Below are 22,323 nucleotides of genomic sequence, written 5' to 3'. Positions count from 1 at the left end.
GGTATAGCCTTCCATCATTTTCACTTAATTTGATAATGATATACTTGTCATATGTATTATGCATATACACACACTCTACCAAGCATCGTAGGAAGCTTATGCATGTTTGTTTATGCTTTAAGTTATGCTAGAGCGTATTAGGGGTATTGAGGCGCTGGAGCGCACGCCTGATCTTTTGAACTATTGTTATATATTATATTTCTCTTTTCAACATTGTACAAACTTGATATATAGTTGATATGTGATGGTGATGTTGTTTTGGTACACTTGTGGTTATGCTCCTTGAAAATTCTCCTTGTAGTATATCACTTCGAAACTTGGTGTATAGGAGTTAGAAGGCAAAATCAGGGTATTACATAGGTTATCAACTCCAAAATTTGATGACCGAAAATTTTGTGAGCCCGGTCACCAAGTTTGGGGCACGACATACATTTATCTTTATATTTTTTAGGCCAATGGCAAATGGCAAGAGTAGTATATCAAGGATTATATTGGCGCTCTATGATGTTTCGTTCTTTTAGAATTTTGTGACGTATGTATCTATGAAATTGAAACTTGTGCATTTGTTATACTTATAAATGTTACCCTGTGAAATAATATTTATATGTTGCTCTCACATCTTGGTTGCAATGTTGCGTATCATAGTTGAGGCAAACATTACTAACTGCACAAAAAAAATAAAAATTGCCGGAGTCATGTCTGAAGACTGAAGTCAGGGACCATGCATGCTTCATTTTTAGGGCGTGACAGATGTAGAATGTCCAAACATAATATAATGACTCTAGAAAATTGTCCACTATTTTGGATTAGTAGTAGTTATTTATGAGTAGACGAAATTGATTTTCGCAGCATGTCATTGATATGGAATGGCGCACCGTATGCACAGTTCAAATGTTCTACATACAGGTCAGGCTATTTAAATATGTACATGGGCTACCAAAAATCCATAAAATATATGTGCTTGAAGTTCCATTATTCTCATCATGCATAAGTATTTTCATGGTTAAACACATTGCATAACCATTCACATGGATCACACCTTATAAAATCATGCAAACATAAAAATATTGACCTACTTAAATCCAAAACAAGAACTATGTAAGGGAAACTCTTAGCAGATTTACTCATGGCCACACATGACATTTTGTGGAAACCATCTGCTACCCCAAGCTAGTGATGCGAGAAAATCCTTATAAGTTAAAATGCCGCGTACTTTACTTTTGGTGGATTAACGACACAAATATCAAGAAGATGATCAATAGAAGTGTAATCATAATTTGGGTATAACTCAAAAGCCTCCAAGAAGTCTTCTTCTTGTTCCATGTTCACCAGATCACCCTTGATGAAGCATTCATGAAGGATAGAGATCTGGATGTTTCCAGGGTGGGGTAAAGCTGTAAAAGTTAAATGCAGTCAGTTGGTAGAAAATACTCATCATTTGAACTCTAATGTTCAAAATGCACATCAAAGATAGGTTCACCATGAGATTTAAGATTAGAATCCAAGCTAACACTAACATCCACTAATAAAGCATTTAACCTTGATCATATGAATGATTGTATGTGTTTGTCATCGTTCATAAGTTGGTATTTTTATGTAGAGCGGGTCACAGATACTTTCATGGCAAAGATGGACCAGGGAAGGCCCGATCGAATGTGGAAATGATCTGAACCGTCAGAACCTTAAATCAGTCATATCTGGCAAACTGGGATGGGTTTTTCGACATATTATATATGATTTTAGGGTAGGAGAACCTACTTAAGCCAACCAACTCCGCTACACTAGGTTGCCGATGCCAAATTTGCAAGATTCTATCAGATCGACGGTCAACAGTCCCATTTATTTTTGTTTTTACTATAAATAGTAAGTTTTAGTTGGAGTATAAGTTTTGATCCTTATGAGTTATAGAAGTTGTGCCCAATATGAAAAAGGGCTTAGAGAAGTTAGGAGAAGAATGTGGTTGGGCCAAATTAGGCACTTTCTATTTTTTTACCGAAAACCATGAAGTCTAGTAGGAATAGAGGTTGTCTATAAATAGTAAGTTTACTATTTATAGTAAGTCACGTTTTTAGGGTGTTTGAGTTGGAGACTAAGTTTAAAACGCTGTCTTAGGTTTGAGCTCATTATTTAAAGGGTGGTAATTTTGTTTTTTGTTTTTGTTTTTTTTTTTTTTAATCATCAATCAAATTATTTCAAATTTATTAGGAATTATGCCTACTTTTATCCCTCATGGATTCAAGGAAGCTCTGTGGTGAGTCTAGAGAGCTCCGTGGATTCAGAGTTATTCCCTGATGAAGACAGTGATCAACCTCATCACGTCCCTCCCTGCTACAAAGTCTGTAAGTTGTATTAGTTGTAAAGGGCTAGCTTACAGGTAACTTGCAAGAATTGTTTGGATAGAGTATATAAGTCACAACTTGTAAGTCACAGCTTTTCAGTGCATTTGAAATCCTGAGGAAAGGAAATGATTCCACTTGCCCTAAACAACTCAAACTTACTTTCAGGTGAAACTCATTTACATCTTAAAAAGTTACAGGCATTCAAATAACTCCTTAAGAAAGGGAGACAGCTTTATCTATTTTAGCACTGACCAGAAAGAGCATTGTAAATGAGAAAGAGCTTCTAGAGTTCTTACTCTGTGAGAGAGCCACGGCTTCTTCTTCAGATATGTAATTCCTCTTCAAAATCTTCTTGGTCCGTTTCTCCCAGAGTGAGATCAAATCGAGCTGACTAACAAAATTTTTTGGGGGCCTGTAGGTGACAATACGATTGCAGGTTCTTGGATCATTAACGACCATGATCGTGTAAGCAGCAACATCTTCTTCAAAATTCATCACCACTGGGTTGGTTTGTAAAATCATTAGTAAACATACAAGATTTAGGCCATTATTTTAAAATTTCAAGATATTGATAAGAATGTCACTTCAATAGCTATTGAAAAAGGATTGAAGGATTGAGGCAATTAGAAGTGAGAAGAGATAAAAGAGGGGATTTTGGCCATTCATGTGCATTGAATATAGATTGTTTGTCATCTTTTCGCAGACTCATTTCTCTCTGTGGCTTAGAGGTGAACCAGGCTACCAGGCCTAAATTTCCCTCAGGACCACCAGGGGTTGAAATTGAGGCCTAGTTCCAAGAGAGTTGGGTTTGTGCCAATGATATGTGGCTCAACTGGCCTGTTAGGCCTAGTCCTACCAATTTTCCCATGGGACTCATGATACATGAAAGATAACTCACAAAAGCTTTAAATAGGACTTTTTCAACCTTTGATCACTTAAATCTTTTGCCTTGGCTTGGGTGGTCATGTAGGGTCAGGGCCTTCTTAGCCCGGTGAGGTTGAGGCCGGGCTAGGGCCAACCCTGACCATTCCTAGACCAATCCATTGCAACCCTCAATGTGGCTTAGCTGATGTGTTGACTAATCTGATTTCAAGACGAGGGCTTGTCATACCCAAGATCTTATTGGATGTCGTGGCACTTCTCTTTATTTTTATCAAGAGTATAAAACTCTTCATCATCTGAGCCTTATCTCAAGTAATTGGAGTTAGCTACCAGGGGTGCACACGGTTCGGTCCTTTTCTGAGGGGAAACTGGAACCAAACCATTCCCAATTGTTCCAAGAAAACTAGAACCGGAACCAGACCATTTGCACCCTAGAACCGAATTGGAATCGGACCGTAAAAAACCGGTTCAGTTCCGGTTCAATTCTACGGTTCTGGACTTTTTATAATCCAGCCCATTTGCATGGTTTTTAAAAATCCAGCCCAAGCTCTTCTACTGAAAATTTTCACAGAGAGTATTCTTTTCATGGTTTGTTTTTATAACCCTTTCATGTTCTCAAAATGATTTTTCAGCCAATGTCAATTTGTGTTGTGATCCATTTGATGAATGGTATAATTTTTTATGTTTCAAATATATATATATATATATATATATATATATATATTGACCAAGGGGTCTGGTTCCAGGTTCGGTTCCAGGGTTTGGTTCTACGGTCCGGTCCGATTCAGTTCTGCATAACCCCAAATTGAGAACTGAACCAAACTAACCGGTTCTTTGATTTTCATAACAGGAACCGGAACCGGTGCACTTAAGAACCGGACCAAACTGTACGGTCTAGTCACTTCCGGTCCAGTTTACCGGTTCTACCAGTTCCATGTGCACCCCTATTAGCTACCTTAGTCTAAATCCATGGATTTTAAATTATACTGAAATGCCAAGGTGATTTACTTGAAGGCCGCCTTAGGAGGAAATTCAAGAGGCACGTGGGTAATCTAGAATGCCAATGTTGCACATGTGTGATAGATTTGCCCTTTCAGTAGGTGAAGCCCTATGTGAACACATCTTTGCCAACAAAAAATCTAAGCCCTCCTCTAATTAGGTGGTCCACATGTGTAAGTGAAAAAAAAAAAAGAAGTAAGGGAAGAAATCTCCAAGGATCATACACGATGTGCATTCATGGTATATATACAAGCTAGATGTTGCATTCTTCACGCTAGATTTCCTTTTTATCCATGTATGCTTATATCCCCTTGGTATTTCTCACTGGGAGTGTTTGTGGGTACCTTTTGCTTCGCCAGTGCCGTAGATGAGAACTTCATCTCTATTCTCTTGGGGATGTAATAGAAAATCAATGAAGTATGCTGCATAGCAGTTTGCAGTTATGAAGGTGTATGGGATCCCAGATGCTTCAGTGGCTCGCCGCACCTCCTTTCGAATATCAATGAGGGCTTGGAAGGGAGGGAGCGCAGATACTCGATCCGTTTCACAACCGAATTCTGATGGGATAAACCTCTGTAAGGCAACAGAGAGAGATAAGAATGAGAGAGGACTATTTTAGATTAGGTGGAAAACAGTTGAAGAGGAAACATAATCAGAATTCCTTTCTTGATTTCCTCTTCATTAGTTTTAACATTTGCAAGTCCTTTTTTTTAGTCCATATGTAACCCAAAGCATTGGAAATAAACTATAGAAATGCTAACAGTAGGCCTGGCAATGTGTTAGGTTTGGTCAGCCCAAGCTTAGCCCATTTACTCAACATGCGTGCCACGTGCAACCCATTTCCTACTCACCCAACCACCAACTTAAAATTTATGGAGACCGAGCACATGCACGAGCCCGGGCCCTACTCAAACCTGACCCATTAGTAGTTGGAACTGGTTGTGGTAGAATTGGTGAGGAAATACTAAAGCATGCGACAGATGTTTCATTTTGGGTTATGGTCAGGCAGTTTGGATCATTTGGCATTGCAGGTGGATTAGTAATGCAAGGAAGGACATGAGGTCGAGCACCGTCTTCCTCAAGGGCATAACTGTTCCGAATCCACGAGGAAAAGAGCAAGAAAAAAGAAGATAAATTTTATAAAATTCGAAATTAATTGATGAATCAAATAAACGATTTCACAACCTTTTAAATAGGGATACCAAGCGATGAGAGATATTTCAAAATCATACTATAACTAAAACTCCTAGAATAGTAAACTTACTATTTATAGACGGTCATAATGTCTACTAGTGCGCAAGGTTTTCGACAAAAAATGCTCAATAACTCATTCCGGATTGCAAGATACGCCTGATTTAAAAGGTTTGACAGTCCGGATCACTTCTGTCATCAACCGGGCCTTTTTTAATCCATCTCAGCCAGGAAATTGTCTGCGACCCACTCTACATCAATTAGTCTAGACCTGAGCTCAACTCATTTATCAAAATTGGTTCATTTTCTGGCTTGAGCTTGACCCAATGTGGCCCAAACCTGGACAATAACAAGGTTGGGCTAATTAAGAGGTGATACATGGTAAGCTTGACCACATGACATATCGTAACCAAATCAAAGCACGTTACCGATATAGTTCATCTGCCTTGGTCCAAAAAGAAGGTCGGCCCACTCATCGGATGATCCACATACGGGCTATAAATGGGACAACAAGCGTCAAATTGAGAGTGAGACTAGTTAACAATGGGCCCATTTAATGATTGGCCTTGATGTAGCAAACATGCGACATATTTACACATGTTGCCTCTTTAAAAAAATGTCTTTGCTCTCTTATGCAGCTTTTGAGAAATGAGAAATCATTAGTTACCTTAATATTACCAGCTTCCTTCACGGCATCCAAGATTTTAAATTGATCTTTATGCTGAGGAGTTGCAAGTGTAGAGATCACGATATCTACTTGTCGAAGTGCGGAGACCAGCTTCTCATGCTCATCCAAATTTCCCTTTTACAGAAAAACAGATGAACTAGAAATTCTTAGCAAATAGAGGCTGGGAAAAAAAAAACTAAACAATATGAATAACCATTGAATGGTAGATAGACTACCAATTAAAGGCAATTCTTCTATGGTTCGTTTGGTTGCAGCATATATCATAAAAGTTAAGGATCCCATGCACCAAATTACAATATATTATCATTAAAAATATCATGAAATTACATGATACTAGGTGAAACCAAAGGTAACTCTTAACAGTTTTCATACAGGTGTAAGTGATAATTGCGATTCGTATTAACATGAAAGTTGTGCTCTTGGAACATTTGATTACTGTGTCTAGTTCTTCTATAGTGCTTTGTAGAATAAGCTCGTTGTGTATTGGTCCCACTGTGGCGTAAATATCATACACTCCAACCATCAAGTGTACCTCTTTTAAGTTCACTTTGCCAGATCACATGTGTGGACCACTTGAGTTTTTTAATGCTGGATTTTTATTTTTTATTTTTATAATGTTCATACATCTTGGAGGGTCTATTCGATTAATAGATTGGATGGCATGTAAGACTCATATTTGGTTGGTGTCATATGATCAATGGTTTTGATTTGACCATTAGATTATTTGGGCTGAGTATATTGGTGGCCCCACAAGATATATCTAGTGGTCATCAATTCGGTAGATAGTATTGTTTGGTCATTGTGACTTCCGAGCTAAGTCATTTATTGTTCCCTATGATTTGAATGGTTGGGATGCCTGTACATGAGTGACACACGTGAAAAGGACAAGTCACCATTAATTTTAAAATAGAAATTATAGTTAAAAACTTATATTTATGTTATAATTATTACAGAAAAACACTTGTTCATGATCAATGTAGGAGAGCCAAGAAAGAAAAAACAAGAGAGAGAGAGAGAGAGAGAGAGAGAGAGAGAGAGAGAGAGAGAACAAACCAAAAAGGCCAAATGAAAACAAGAGAGGATGCATAGGCATTTATTTGGTTCGATAATTTGCCTACTCCATGGGTAGTGATATAAAACTGTCTTTATTACTAAAAACAATAGATAAAAATACAAGGCTTACCTCTCTCTTACTCGCATAATGAACCTCACACTAAATAATACCTCAAAGATAAATTAATGGAATACCTCTTTCTAATTATGCTCTTCTGAAAATAGACTTAAGAGCCTAACCTAGAATTTCTCAACAGACACTTCTGATCTAAGCTTAATCTTAAAAACTCATTTACAATTTATAGGTTTGTTACTCAAAGATAGATTTACCAATTTTCAAGTGTTGTTGTGCAATATAAAGTCTATTTCACTATTAATAGCTTCATTCTAAAAAGTTGTATTAAAAGAGCTCGCATCTTCAATGTATGAGGATGGTTCATTGTCTATAATGATTGTATAAAAGTTGGATCCGAAGCTAATGTAGAGCAGGTTCCGGACACTTTCATGTCCAAGATGGACCAAAGAAGGCCCGATCAGAGGTAGAAGTCATCAAGACCATCAGAACCTTAAAACAGGCATATCTCGTAAACCGAAATGAGTTACTCAATGTACTAATATGATTTTAGGATAGGACGAGCTACTTTAGCCAACCAACCCGGCTATGCTGGGTTGCCCATGCCGAATTTTTGAGATTCTATCATATCAACAGCTGAATTCCATGTTTAGTTCCGTTTTTACTATAAATAGTAAGTTTTAGTTTGATTATAACTCTTCATCCATTGGGCTTTAGGAGTTGTGTCCAACATTAAAAGTGCTTAGAATAATTAGGAGAATAACATGGTTAAGCCACATAGGATACTATAAAATTAAGTAAATTTACTATTTATAATAAGTTACGAATTTTAGAAAGTTATAGTTATAGTTTGCTTCTAATTTTTCTCTCATTGCTTGGTATCCCTATGAACTCATTTATTTCATTGATCAATTAAACTTCGAATTTATTAGAATTTATTTTTATTTTCTTGCTCTCTTTCCTCTTGGATTTGAGAAGTCTCTGTGAGGAGTCCAGAGAAGCTCCGTGGATTCGGAGTAGTTATCCTTGAGAAAGACAGTGATTAACCTCATCACGTTCATCCCTGCGTCAATTGGTACCAGAGCGAGGATTCCCCTCAAGCCGATGGCAAACAACGAAGGTATGAATAAAAATCTTGTGGATGGTGATCCAGGGATTCGTTATCTTTCAGAAAAGAATAAAAACTTTCCATAGGGAGAGTAAATTGACCATGCAAGGGTTGCAGGCAACCCTCAACCATATTACGAATACATTAATTCCGCCCCGAGTTCAAAGTGATGCTCAATTACCTGTGGTCGTTGTACGACACAACCCCGATTTCTGGAAAGCACCATCAGATGATGGTAAATCGCAGGCCACCACTTTGATCGTGAGGAAGCCATTATACATACCAAAGGTAAAAATAAATTTACAACGAGACAACGTCTTTCAAACGAGGTGCACCGTAAGCCAAAAAGTTTGTAATGTGATCATCGATGTTAGGAGCAGTGAGAATCTCATGTCGAAAATAATGGTGAAAAAGTTGCAACTAAAAACAGGAAAGCATTCATCTCCATACACGATTAGATGGATCAAGGAGGTCAACAAAACAGAGGTAACCGAACAATGCATTGTCTCGTTTTCAATTGGTAAAATTATAAGGATCAAGTACTTTGTAACATAGTCAACATGAAAGTTTGTCATATGTTACTTGGTCGACCATGACAAAATAATATTGATGTTATTGCTATGCATAGAGGTCTTATGAGATTAACTCGTTTTAGAATTAGGTTAAGATTAGGGTTTTTCCAATTTTTAATTCTAGGTTTAAGTTTTCCTATTTGATTTCTATAAACTAATCTAACTTACCGTTTTGTAGGATCCTGATATAGACCTTTTAAATTGGTAATCCCTTTCTAATTTTCTAGTTTTTCTATCTTCTATTTTTAGATTAGGTTTTCTTTTTTATTTTTAGAAATTTTCTATTCTAAGATTTTTTATTTTTATTTTTAGAAACTTACTTTCTATTTTAGGTTTATAATTTTCCTAATTTAGTTTTTAGAAACTTTCTATTTTCAGTTTTTAGAAGTTTAATTTTTATTTTAGGAACTTTCTAACTTTAGACTTTCTATTTTTAGAAACTGACTTGTTTTGATTTGTTTTGCAGGTTTCTAACATAGGAACTTTCAATCTAGTAACTTCTTTCTAATTCTCTTTTTCTATTTCTAGATCTCTTATTGGTATAGGATTTTTCTTTTATTCTTATGATTAAATTTAGAATTAGGGTTTCACCATGCAAGAGTTGGAACGTGTGTATGCTAAGCTAGCTAAGAAATCTTGGGAAAGTTTTTTGATGTATGATGATTATGATAGGAAACAGCTTATGCCTCAAATATTTTCTGAAAATTTCTTCGACCAATCGAAATATGATGCTCCACCGATTAAGAAGTCCTTCGGTGATTATCTGTGGAAAAATAATTGCATTCCATGAGTTAAGAAAACAGTACGTGATTATTGGAATGATGACATTTATCAACTCCCGACCTATGATTCGTATGATTATAATCAGTGGAAACAGAAATATTTCGAAATTGAGTCAGTAAAACATCATGGTAACAACCCTCTTGGATCAGCTACTTTTGAATATCCAATAGAAACGATCCAAGAGGAGCCACTTCAGAGTTACATAGACTATGTTACTGATATGAGAAAATTATTAGAAATAATTGAATCACGGCTCGATAGGCTAATGGAGACTAATTCATCCCAACCGCAACCCAAATTACAAATACAGTGCAAGGAAAGTGATGTCAACTCGACACATTGAAGAGATGAACCGCCAATTGATTTTGTTGATTACTCTTTTGGATTCCCTACTTATGATGAGATAATGAGGGCTTTTTCATCCCAGCCACAACTCAACCTAGAAACACAATGCGAGGAAAGTAATCCTAACTTGCTTTTGGCGAACTCTGGAATTTTGAATGAAGAGTTGGATTGTAGTCCCGATGAGTCAATCTCGATGACGATCCAAATGAATAATCAAGAGACATTGTTGATTTTTAAATATAATGATATTGACACACTTCACTCACATGACACACTTGATTTTAATGATGAGGAAGATTTTAGTTTATTTGAACCTCAATCCAATCTAGGAACAGAATGTAAGGAAAGCAATCTCATTCCAAGTGTGTACTGCACTCAATTGAAAGATTATGTGTATTGGGATTCAATCTCAAGTTTGGCCCATATCAATGATCAAGAGGTTCAGAAAGTTGTCGACCATAGTGATCTACTCCACCAATCTGACATGGCCAATTTAAACGTGGAGGATGAACCGCTTTCACCTAAATTTTCTAACCTTTGTGGTGCATGTTTAGACCACTCCCCAGAATTGAATGATGATATGATTCGGGAGATGGACGAGTCGCTTGATATGACTCTGGAAGTTGAAACCACCCAGTTGAGGCCACCATCCGAGCTTTACACTTTTAATGATTCAATGCCTCTACTAAGTAGCTTCAATGAGCAGAGTGTTCACATCAATGTGTCGCTTATTGATCCTCAACTTGTCTATGCAAGGCAAGAGCAAGAGAGCATGCCTCCATCCACTTTCAAAGACAATAGAATCCTTGGGCAAATCATCACACACTTTAATGTGAATAATGAGTCATTCTCAGCTGAATTTTTCAACTCTTTGGATGATTGCTTGACACACTTTGCATATTCAAACGAACTTATAATAAAAGAAAAAGTGGATACATCGCAAGGCAATACCTCGGTAGTTGTCACGGACTGAAAGAACCCTTATTCTGAAAACCCCTTTCCCCAGATCTTGAATGCTTACCATTAAGGGAGGAAGAGCTGGAAATTGAACTGGAGTCTGAAACTTCGGACTATGTTATGACTACATCACTTTCTGAAAAAAAATTTGAATTCTATTTACTTGTAGTCTCTTATTCACCATGAGATACTAACTTTGACACTTTTTCTATCACAGGTGAATCATATATCCTTTAGATACCTCAAGCGATTCAACAACAATTTTTTGATGAGGTACATAAATTTCTCTGGATAGTCATGCTTCAGGGCATCCAAGCCTATTGTAAAAAGGGCTTCTTGATGATCTTGTTGAGAAACCTTCAAATAAATTTATCGAAATATTGGCCGGAAGAGGAACCTTGCGGCATGACTAAGTAGTTTTTCCCCTGCTTTCATAGGACTAGGATAGTTTGCTTGATGTCGTTATAGGGTACTCGGCTTTATGCCGTTAGGATAGTTTGCTTGCCAGTTGTTTTAGGATAGTTTGCTTGCCAGTTGTTTTAGGATAGTTTGATTTCATCAGATTGAATCTTGTGCGAACCACCGCCACGCTGAGATCTCTTTGGAAGAAGCCTCTTAACTCCTTCATTAGGTATTATCCTTCCATCACTTCTCTTTAATTTCGTTGTCTCATGTGTGTTACATGTTTATATCTTTTATATTGAAGACAATGTAGATTTTAGATTGGGGATGAGAGATTAGGTTACCTAACCAGTGTTTTCTCAATCTTTAGTAAAAATTGTGAAATTTTTTGAAATTTTTTCTAAAAATTCTTGTGAATTCGAGTGATTCTGAAGGTCATCTTTGATGTAGAAGTATAAGATACGTAATGTTGGTAATTTATTACTCCTGCATTCAGCTACCTGTTAGATTTCACAATTAAGTTCGAATTGTTAATTCATGATTAGAGGTTTTAAACATTGATTAAGTCATGATTTCACATGTCACATCTAGCTTACACACTAAGGTTTTAGTTCGATATTGGATTATTAACCTGGTAATTACTAAGCATGGAAGGAACCAACTCGGGAAATTTGTCCATCATGTTCAATAAAAAGAATTGAAGAAAAAAAAAAGGAAAAAGAATACTCAGCCAAAAAAACAGTTATCATCGAAAAGGGATACCTATTAAGGATCTTTAAAAAGATTGACATAGCGTAAAAGCCATTAATGGAAAAATCAAAAGCTGAAAGAATGAAAGTTGAACTGTAAGGCAAGTTTTGATTTAGGTTATGGTTATCCTGAATGCTCTTGTGATTATCAATTTTATCATGAAAATTGAGAATTGAATCCGGTGGGTTCCACTATGATTATCAATGTTATCATGAAAACAGGTGGGGTCCACTATGATGGCATGGAAGACATGCACCGGTGAAAATTTATTATTATTATTATTATTATGTAGTGAGTTGAGGTCTGAGTTGAGTTTTGAGCTGAGCCCTCTTGCTCGCCCTCGACTTGGCTTTACACAGAACTGCTATTGTGAGTCTCATGTGCCATAAAATTATTTTGGTATTTACTAATTAAATTAACCAAAAACCTTTTGAATCATGTGAGGCCACCTTCGTTTGGCTTCTGACAAATCCAACACTGCCATTTTCTCGTTCATATTTTAGAGCATGGCCCAAAATCAAGGCTAATCCAATGCCCAAGTGGGTTGCACAATAGAAAAAAATAAAATAAATAAATAAATCCAACGATGGCGTTTAACAGCCTATTTTTTCTTGCATTGTGGCCCTCTTTGATCACTGGATGGCTAAAATTATGGACGGCTTCAATTTCTCTCGAGTTGGCGGAGATGCGATAGGTGCCATGTCATGGTAATGCAGCCCTTTATCTTGGTGGGTCCCACTTTTGCAAGGCTTGTAACAAATCACACACGTTCAGCATTTTTCCCATTTTTAGTTAGTGGACCCAAAATCGATAGGTAGGTCCCACAGTAGGAAAAAGTCATATGGTGGTGTTAACGATCCACTTTTTCTTAAATTGTGGCCAGTTTGAGCGCGCAATATTATGCCCCATCTTTCGGTACCCAAAGTAAAATTAACTATCAAAACTTACAGATGGATTGAATTTCTCTCAAGCAACACGTTGGGCCCACCATCACCGCATGTCTCCAAACATCCCATGTTTGGATGCAGGCCTTAATCCTGGTGGGGCCTACTTTTGTGAGACTGACAAATCTGACCCATCCACCATTTTTCATTTCTCATTTAGGGCAAGTGACCAAAATCAAGGCTGATCCAATGCCCAGGTGTAATCCATAGCAGGAGTAATTTTGATAATGGCCTTTAATGGTTCGCTTTTTCTTGGATTGTGGCCCACTTGAGCACTGGATTCGCCTCATATTTTGGTCCCCTAGGTAAAATAAACTTAAAAAACTTGTGAACGGATTGGATTTCTCTCAAACACACATGACATCATACACAACATGCCTACACATTTACGCCACACACATTACTCACACGTGCACCAAGTATCATATGTGTGGGGAAATCTCTACCCCTCCCCATGACATCACCTCCCCATACTAACCCCATCTCATGTAACATAAAAGTAAACACTTTCATCTCTTCTCCATACCTTACATCTCCTCTCCCCATATCCATAGAATCTACAACCAAGCCTCATTAGCCTCTTTAATTATGCATTAAGCCCCTAACCTTGATTAACCACCCTAACCTTAGTTAAACCTGATAATGTCTAAATATTATATATTTATCTTCTTAATTGCATTAGTTTTCATATATTCAAAGTACTTAATTGATTAACTAACATATATTTTATACATGCAATGTAATATGGAAAACAAAGACGAAATTATACTTAAGAATGATGATTAAAGTGCAAAGATTAATCAAGTAAAGAATTGAAAATTTGGAGGACATTATTGAATAATTCACATGTCATAAATCCAAGAAACCAAGGATAAATGGTGAAGAATTGAGTGAAATATCACAAAGTATAAGAACAGAAGTAACAAACAGTTCGATCCCACCTGAGGTTGGTTCGGTCCGATTGCACAGAATAGTCTAATGATAAATCATGGTTTTCAGAGATAATTCGGCTCAACATGTTGGTCCAACCGAAGTCATGTTCGGTGTCACCGAATGAGAGTTCGGTGTAACCTAAGGGAGACAGAGATTTTAGATATATTTTTATGAAATTTAGCTGGACTCAGTGCAACCGAAGTGTAACATAAGTGCGTAAATTTGAAGTTGATTTCAAGTTGGTGCGAATTTTTTCTATTTAAAATGATATTCTAAGCTGATCCAAGGATGAATTAGAGCTTGAGAGAAAGACCTAAGAGTGACAAAACTTCTTTAGAATCATCATTCATTCTCAATCCATCGGTTCTAGTTTATTTTTAGAGTTTTTCTTTTCGTTTTGTTTAAGATATTAGTCATATTTGGCTAATCTCTTATCTAAAGTTAAGAGATAATGCTTTTAATGAATATTTGATAGTTAATTCATTTTTCAATGAAAGTTAAGGTTGTTATATTGAATTATGATTGAATATGATTAAATTCTTAAATTGAAAAATGAATCAATCTGTAAAGTTGTTTAATCCATTGTTACCTTTGGTTAAATTAAATTCGTTCAATTTCCTGCTATGTGATTACCTATATCTTCTTAAGAGATCACACATATCATAATTCTAATCTATATTGGATGTTTTTGTTGATGTTATTGTATTATCTTCCAATTAAAACGGATTGAATTCTAATTCTAGTTGAGTTCAGTGTTCGAAGTATTAGTGTTGCTATAAGTTTCGCTGGCCAGGGATACAGAAACAATATCTATATCGCTAATAATGTCGCTGATAACCAGAAATGCTGGAAAACATAGGAAAATGGTGAAATTTTCAACGAAACTTTAGGAGATGTTAAAATGTACATATTAATTTGCATATTTAGAAATTTAAAAAAAAATGCAAAAAAGAATGCATACATAACAAGTTTACATTTACTGAGGCCTTAAAAGCATATGTTGTTATAAGAAATCAGTCTACCATCTCATTTGGCCTATTTAATTATCTAACCTTCCTTCCAAACATTCATTAATATTGCAAAATATCAACAACACATGATATTCCACAAAGAAATCAAAATTGAAAAGGAAACGAAAGATTGTGGTCTCAATATCGCGCATATTGCGATATTGATAATATCGAGATATTATCAATATCATCAATTACAAATTGAATACTGCATATAACCATGTGCCCATGAAAAAAAAAATGAAATAAAAAAATTTCTAATAAACAAAATTTTGATGATATCAATATGTTGGTGATATTATTAAAATATCGTTGATACATTTATAATACAAGTATTACCTAGAATTTATATAGTTGAAAATATTGGTGATACATTAGTGATATTGATGAATTGGCAATACAAGTCAAACCTAGAATTTACATAGTTAAAAAAAATATTGGTGATTACATTAGCGATGTTGATATGTTGGCGATACTTAGCAATACATTCTAATACTTGAAATTTCTAATATTATCAATGTTATTGGTATCGCTACCAGTGTTATCGTTATCGCCGAGTTGGAGATAAAATCGGATATATTTCGATAATGTCAGAGATAATTCGAACACCGAGTTATCAACTCAAGAAGACGAATTAGATTAAAAGTTTATTGCTTGGGAATTTTCGAATCCTTAGTCATTTTTATTAATTATTTTACAACTCTTCTATTTCGTTGGATTAAAAACTTGTACCAATTGTTTCCCTTAAATTAAATTCCTAGTATATTCTCACTAAATTTTATATGGATCAACTTCAATTTTGTTAAGTTATTACTGCATCGCTCTTTAGAGCACGCCATGTTGCTAAATCTATAACTCAGTTGGGGGCATACCACAAGAAATATCAGAGATGGGATGCCAATTATAGGTTCATGTGTGTGGTCACGATGATGTATATATTCTGTCAAACTCATTTATCATATGTAACTCACCAAGTTGAAGAGAGTATACAAAAATCAGGCTCGTTCAATATTCAAGTAAGCAACAATGCTTGCATGAACTAAATGTTTCAATCAAAAATTTATATCATTCCCATGGATCGATTTCACCTATCTTAGCACAGTTAACTAGGATGATGTGAATATAGAATTATCACTTTTTTCTCTTCTTTTTTTAAACACACGCACACACACCACCGCACACTCACGCCTAGGTGGGATTTCACCACCTATGGGTGCTCGACCCCTTGACCCGGTGTTGAAACTCCTGGGAGTCTCCCACTGGACCAAGAGAAAGGACCTAATATAGAATTATCACTTGATGAATGAAGTGGATTCACAATATACGACATATTGGCCCTAAAAAGCTTGGGTGTTCCATGTCTCTCTTAGCTAAAACAAGGTCAAATGTGTTGGAAATTTACAGAATAATATTTTTTCTGTAAAATATGGAATCCGAAAAACGCAAATTAATCTGAAATATGGACAGGCTGAAGCACGTCTAAAACACTGTCCTTAAAATGTTATTTGCCTCTATTCAAGTGAATTGAATATGCTGATAGGTTACAGGCAAACCGTTTCTAAGATACGACGAGCCTGGTGTGGGTCTGCGTTTAACAAACACGAAGGCCCGCCTGTTGGAACTCTGTTACACTCAGTCTGGCAGAAATACAATAAAAGAAAAAATCCCAGAAGAAAGAAAGAGAAGAAAAAATTATGAGATTTACACCACTGCACTGGTTAAATCTTCAACCACTGGTTCAGTCGAACTATTCTAGACCACACTGTTGCTCTGTTCTTCAAGCAAAGGTTCAACCCTTGCTGTCTTGCTGGAATTACCAGAGAAGAGTGGAGGACTATCTCAGTTCGTGTGGGTCTGTTAGAGTGGGTTGAGAGATGGTTTGGAAACCCATCTAGGCCCTCCTTTTATAGGCTATGGTGGCTGGGGTTATGGTCCAGGAAATTAAATCCCATGACCATTTTCTAGCTGTTAGAGAAAACTAGCCGTTTTATGGCCGTTTTCTGATTGTTGTCCATAGGCCATTAAGCTGCTGCATGCTGACTGTTGTGAGACAGCAGCTAGCCGTTTTCTAGCTGTTGGGCTAGCCATGTAGCAGTTACTGCTGGACCCTGCACTAATGGCACAGCTGTTACAGACTTGCCGCAACAGCTCTTTTTTCAGCTCTCTATATATTCAGAAGGACTAATGGCATAGTGGTTTAATGTCTCAATGCAAAGTGCGCCACTAGCGCCTCTACAGCCACACTGCCTCACATGCCCGCGCCCTCGCACCGAGCCCGAGCCCGAGTCCGAGCGCAAGCGCGCGCACGGGTGTTCCAGTGCCACGCATTGGAACACGCAAGGTCCATAGTCCTTGGACTAGGTAAGTAAATATTACAATACTTCACTGTTTTCATTTAAACCACAAAAACTTCTCTTCCATTTTCCATGTGCGACTATTCTTAAAAAACCCCCAAAAAGCTTTTTCCAAAACTTTTTTTATATAATATATATTATATTTTATTTAAAATATATTTAAAAATCAATATTTTTTGCAACAAAATCGTGGTAAACTCTCATAGGAGTGCAACACTCGGACCATATTATATAAGATATTCCAAAGAAATATGTTATTATTGTGTGTGGATCGTCTATGTTGAGCGCAAAGTGAATTTATGTCCCACCTCCTCTTACTATCCACGTCACCGCTCATGGCCTCAGGCGATATTAACTGTAAATTTTTTAAAAATAAAAAAAATAAAAATACATACATATTAACATTTTCATTGTATACGTATTTCCACATTGGGTAAACATAGCAACTGACCAACGGCGACGTAGCAAACTTTTGTGAGCCCCACAATGATGTATGTGTTACCATTCATTCATTTTGCAAGATCATTTTAAGTCATGAGCTTAAAAAATGAGACAGATCCAAAGTTCAAGTGGACCACACCACAAAGAGTAGAGGGACAATGATACCCACAATTGAAACTTACCTTGGGCCACTACCATGTTTATTTACTATCCAAGCTGTTCATAAGGTTATAAAGATGGGAAAAGGGAAAATATAAATATCAGCTTGATCCAAAACATCTGTAGCCATAAGAAGTTTTCAACAGTAGGTGTTCAATTCTCATTACTTTATATGGTGTGGTCTACTTGAGCTTTGGATATCTTTCAATTTTGGGATCATGCTCTGAAATGAGTTGGTAGAAAGGATGGAAGGTACAGATAAAACGCATACACCACGGTGGGGTTTACAGAGTCCTTACACAGTATGCTGACGATGGATCCCGCAAAGTCCTTGCACCACGTGCCAATGGTGGGTCCCAGATCTGACAGCCGCGATAGGGAGGTGGCTACTTACAGTGCTCTACAGGCCCCTCATGTTGTATATATATTATCCACGCCTTCCATCCATTTCTGCAGACTATTTTATGGCATGAGCCCAAAAATGAGGCAGATCCAAATCTCATATGATCCACACCACAGAAAAGAGTGGTCATTGAACATTCTCTTAGGAGGTACAAAATTTTTATATTAAGTTGATATTTGTGGTTTCTCTTCATCCACGTGTGCGTGATCAACAGGTTAGATGACAAATAAACATTACAGTGAGACTTAAGAAGCTTTTAATAGTGGGCAATTGCCACTATTTTCTTGTAGCGTGGTCCACTCGAGATTTGGATGTCCCTCATTTTCAGGCTCCCTCTCTACAATAATTTGAAAAATAAAAATAAAAATAGAGTGACTGCTTCTCTAAAACACATACATATTGATGAGGATCCTTGCTCTTGCTCGGGTGGTAGGCTCCCAGGAGTTTCAACACTTGGTTAAGGGTTCGAGTATCTATAGGTGGTGAAAGCCCACTACGGCGTGAGTGTGTGGAGGTGTGTGTGCGTGTGTTAAAAATAAAAATAAAAATAAAAACATATATACTGATGCCTGACCAGCGGAGCTCTGTCAGTAGCCACCGCCCTACTGACGCTGTCAGTATGCAATCTGCGTCCCAGCTAGCTCATGTCAAAGCTCTGTGAGCCCATCGTCCGGCATTTTGCACTCATTTGAGGGCACGAGCCCAAGAAATAATCACAAAAGTTTTGGATCAGATCACATAAAACAGTAGGGATTGAAATCTCACCGTTGAAATCTTTATGGAATCACGGAAGTTTTGAATCAAGCTGATATTTATCAAGGGTTGTGGGCTCTAGATACTTACACTACTCATGAAACTTACATTGAAAGGATGATTTTAGCCACCACCTCTATGTCCGAAATGAATTCAGAATAATAACAATAATAATAATGTAAGAACGTTTTCAATGGCTCGCACTCAACTATAAATTCATAGATAAGATCATTTATCGGGTGTGATTTTAGGAAAAAAAAACAAACAAACAAAACAAAATAATTATATTTGTGATAATAAGAATAATATGGACGGTTCAAAACATAGGTGCGGGCCAACTGTTGGCGACACAGACTCCATCTTGAATGGTAACAGGAAATTTCGGTGCCGGCACTTATCATTGCATGGTGCCATTTGATGAGTCCAGTTCACAAGATAGGCCAAATTTCTCTCTGAGATAAATTGCTTACCACACAACACTAACTTTTAATGTGTAGAACTTCTTCATGCCCACCATGATTTTTGTGTTTGATTCACACCGTCCAACAATTTTTCAAGATAATTTTAAAGCATGATCCCAAAAATGAGTTACATCCAAAGCCCAAGTGGACCACACCACAGAAATCGGGGGCATTAAACAAACTGCCATTGAAACTTTCCTAGTGCCAACCGTGAGGCTTATTTACCATCTAACTTGTTCATAATGTCACCCATACTTAGATGAAGGTAAAACATATATAAGTAACGGCTTGATCAGAGCCATTTGTGGCCCTAAGAAGTTTTCAACAGGAGCGTCAATTCATATAATTTCCTGTGGTGTGGTCCACTTGAGCTTTGGATCTTACCTTTTTTAAGATTCACATCCTAAAATGATCTGAAAATGGATGGACGGTGTGGATCTAACAAATACATCATCATAAGGCCCGTGTCATGAATTTCGCACGTCAAGAAATTTCGCTTCTTGCTGGAGAGAAGGAAATAAGTCACATCGACATGTGAAGCTTCCGTGGGGCCATCATGATGTATGTATTAGATTGATACGGTCCATCCATTTTTTTCTCATATCTTTTAGGGCATGTGACAAAAAAAACAAAAAGGGACTGAAGTGAATTTAAAGATGACGTATGTCTCACGCCCTATTCAATTTCAACGCTCACTCACCATACGATCAGGTCAGATCATGAGGAGGTGGGCCTATCAAGCCAACTGAAAATTGTAATTCCTCTTTCATTTCTCTAAGTTGAAACTCAAGTGAAAGATATATGTACCTGAAAAATCTTCACTCCCATGGACTTGAATTCCTGTAATAACTCTAGCCTGGAAATGTTGTTATTATTGAAGGTGGGGCGCACATAAACATACGTAGGATGGCCCATTGAGAGGCTTGCCTTCACCATGTATTTTCCAATATACCCAGTTCCTCCAAAGATCAGGATCTTGCTTTGAGTGGCCATGGTTACTCCTACCTTACGCTTATCTTCTATGGAGATGGAAATGTTTAATTCAATAAAGAAGGACAAGTAGAAAAACCTAGCTAGGGGAAGGCCCGACTTATAAGATGTGGATGGTATCGGCGGCTTATGGGGTCCACTATTTGGTTTGTCCTCAGTTGATTTCAATGGATGGAGATATCAAATTAAGAGACTCTCACGTGATTGGTTGATTTTTATGCGTACCAAAAAATTGACCAAAGCTGACGGCCGTCTGGCTTTGGTCAATTATTCAAAAGTAGAGAAGTGCATGCACCTGAAATGCATGTTCCGAGGAATTTTGATTTGAGAATTGTGGGATGGGAATGGAGACCCACTTGTAAAATGTTGTTTTCCTTATTAGGATAGGTCATATCATTATCCTGAAAAACGGCATAGTTTTAGATTAACCAATTAGTTGTGGGTGGAATCATAGCTTAAAAACTAAAATGTAGTTATGATATTTACCATCTGATCGTGCCCTTAGAATTTGGACCACTTAGTATTTTACTTCTATCAAACTGTTGTGATAGACATCAATTAGATGGCTAGGATTATTTTATTAGTGTGATTTAAGAAGTGTAGTTGATGTAGGACATGGCATAGATACATTCCTAACATGGATAGACCAAAAGAAAGCCAAACAGCTGAAGTGGAAGTAGTCCATCAAATCCAGGTCCAATCCTACGTGGGGCTTGACGTATTTGGACTAAATGAATGCCAAACTAACATAGTAGAGAAGAACATGAAAAGTGAAGAGGAAGATGGGTGGTTCTTGAATCTGCAAGAAATAATAAGAGAGAAAAGTCGAATATTTTATTGAATAATGTGTAATGTGTATGATTTCTCAATTATTATAGTAATAAAGAAAAACTAAAATCCTAATTTAAAATTATCCAAAATAATAAAATTTTAATCCTAATTAAAAGTTATCCAGAATAATAAAACGAATTTAAAGTCTAATTTACCAAAAATAGAAAGTTCAGATAAATCTTAGTGGAGTCCTAGCATGAAATGGTAATGGTTTTTTTTTTTAATTTTATTTTTTATATGAAAGCATGCGTTTTCTCACAAAACGGATAGATGCAACCCACATCCTGGTTGACCCCAAATGGCCCATTATGGTATTGATAGGTTACGCGTCCCGTAACAATACTCAGATCAAAAGTTATGGTTGATTTACGGCTCATACTTCAAACAACAACTCCTTATTCGAATTAAATTTCCTCAAACCAAACACACCTGAGGCCCAATTACACCATGCCCAATCCAGCCTGAATATGATGGACTACTTTTGCTTTTATTTCACCTGAGGCTCAATTCAAGTGTATCCATGCCATGTCCTACCTCAGTGGTCCATCTATAATGTGCCTTGTAAATTGGGTGCATGGATTGATGTATATGAGACTCACACATAAGGAGAAAGATTTTCACAAGCAAAGGGAAGTAGTTTCCCTAGGAAATTACTATCCTTGAAAAAAGAAAGAAAAAAAAAACAAATTTTATTACTTTCTTGTAAAGATGGGCTTTGTAGAGGTTGGGCTTCACCAAATTAGCTAGGGAATTTTGCCTACAGAATTGTTTACCATGCTGCTAGTTTTCTATATTTAGAGAGACCTAACTTCTGTTGGTTGCTGTGTTTGGTTTTCGGCAGTCGGCAGTTGGAATACGGGCATGCCATAATTGGAATTAAGGCTCAATTCAAACCAAATAAC

At 36.8% G+C, this 22,323-nt stretch overlaps 1 protein-coding gene across 1 annotated transcript; it reads right to left on the bottom strand.

Moving 5' to 3' along the window:
• Positions 1-943: 943 nt before the first annotated feature.
• On the bottom strand, positions 944-20,704 carry LOC131235275 (isoeugenol synthase 1-like). Its single transcript, XM_058232411.1, has 5 exons — positions 20,408-20,704; positions 6,079-6,213; positions 4,565-4,793; positions 2,636-2,839; positions 944-1,394 (listed from the first exon to the last, which is right to left on the bottom strand). Exons 1-5 carry the CDS (start codon positions 20,591-20,593, stop codon positions 1,198-1,200), a joined length of 951 nt encoding a protein of 316 aa, XP_058088394.1. The 5' UTR covers positions 20,594-20,704; the 3' UTR covers positions 944-1,197.
• Between the last annotated feature and the right edge of the window lie 1,619 nt (positions 20,705-22,323).

This window comes from Magnolia sinica, chromosome 19 (genome assembly GCF_029962835.1).
Source record: "Magnolia sinica isolate HGM2019 chromosome 19, MsV1, whole genome shotgun sequence".
Taxonomy (NCBI): Eukaryota; Viridiplantae; Streptophyta; class Magnoliopsida; order Magnoliales; family Magnoliaceae; genus Magnolia; species Magnolia sinica.
This window is presented reverse-complemented; position numbering and strand designations above follow the sequence as displayed.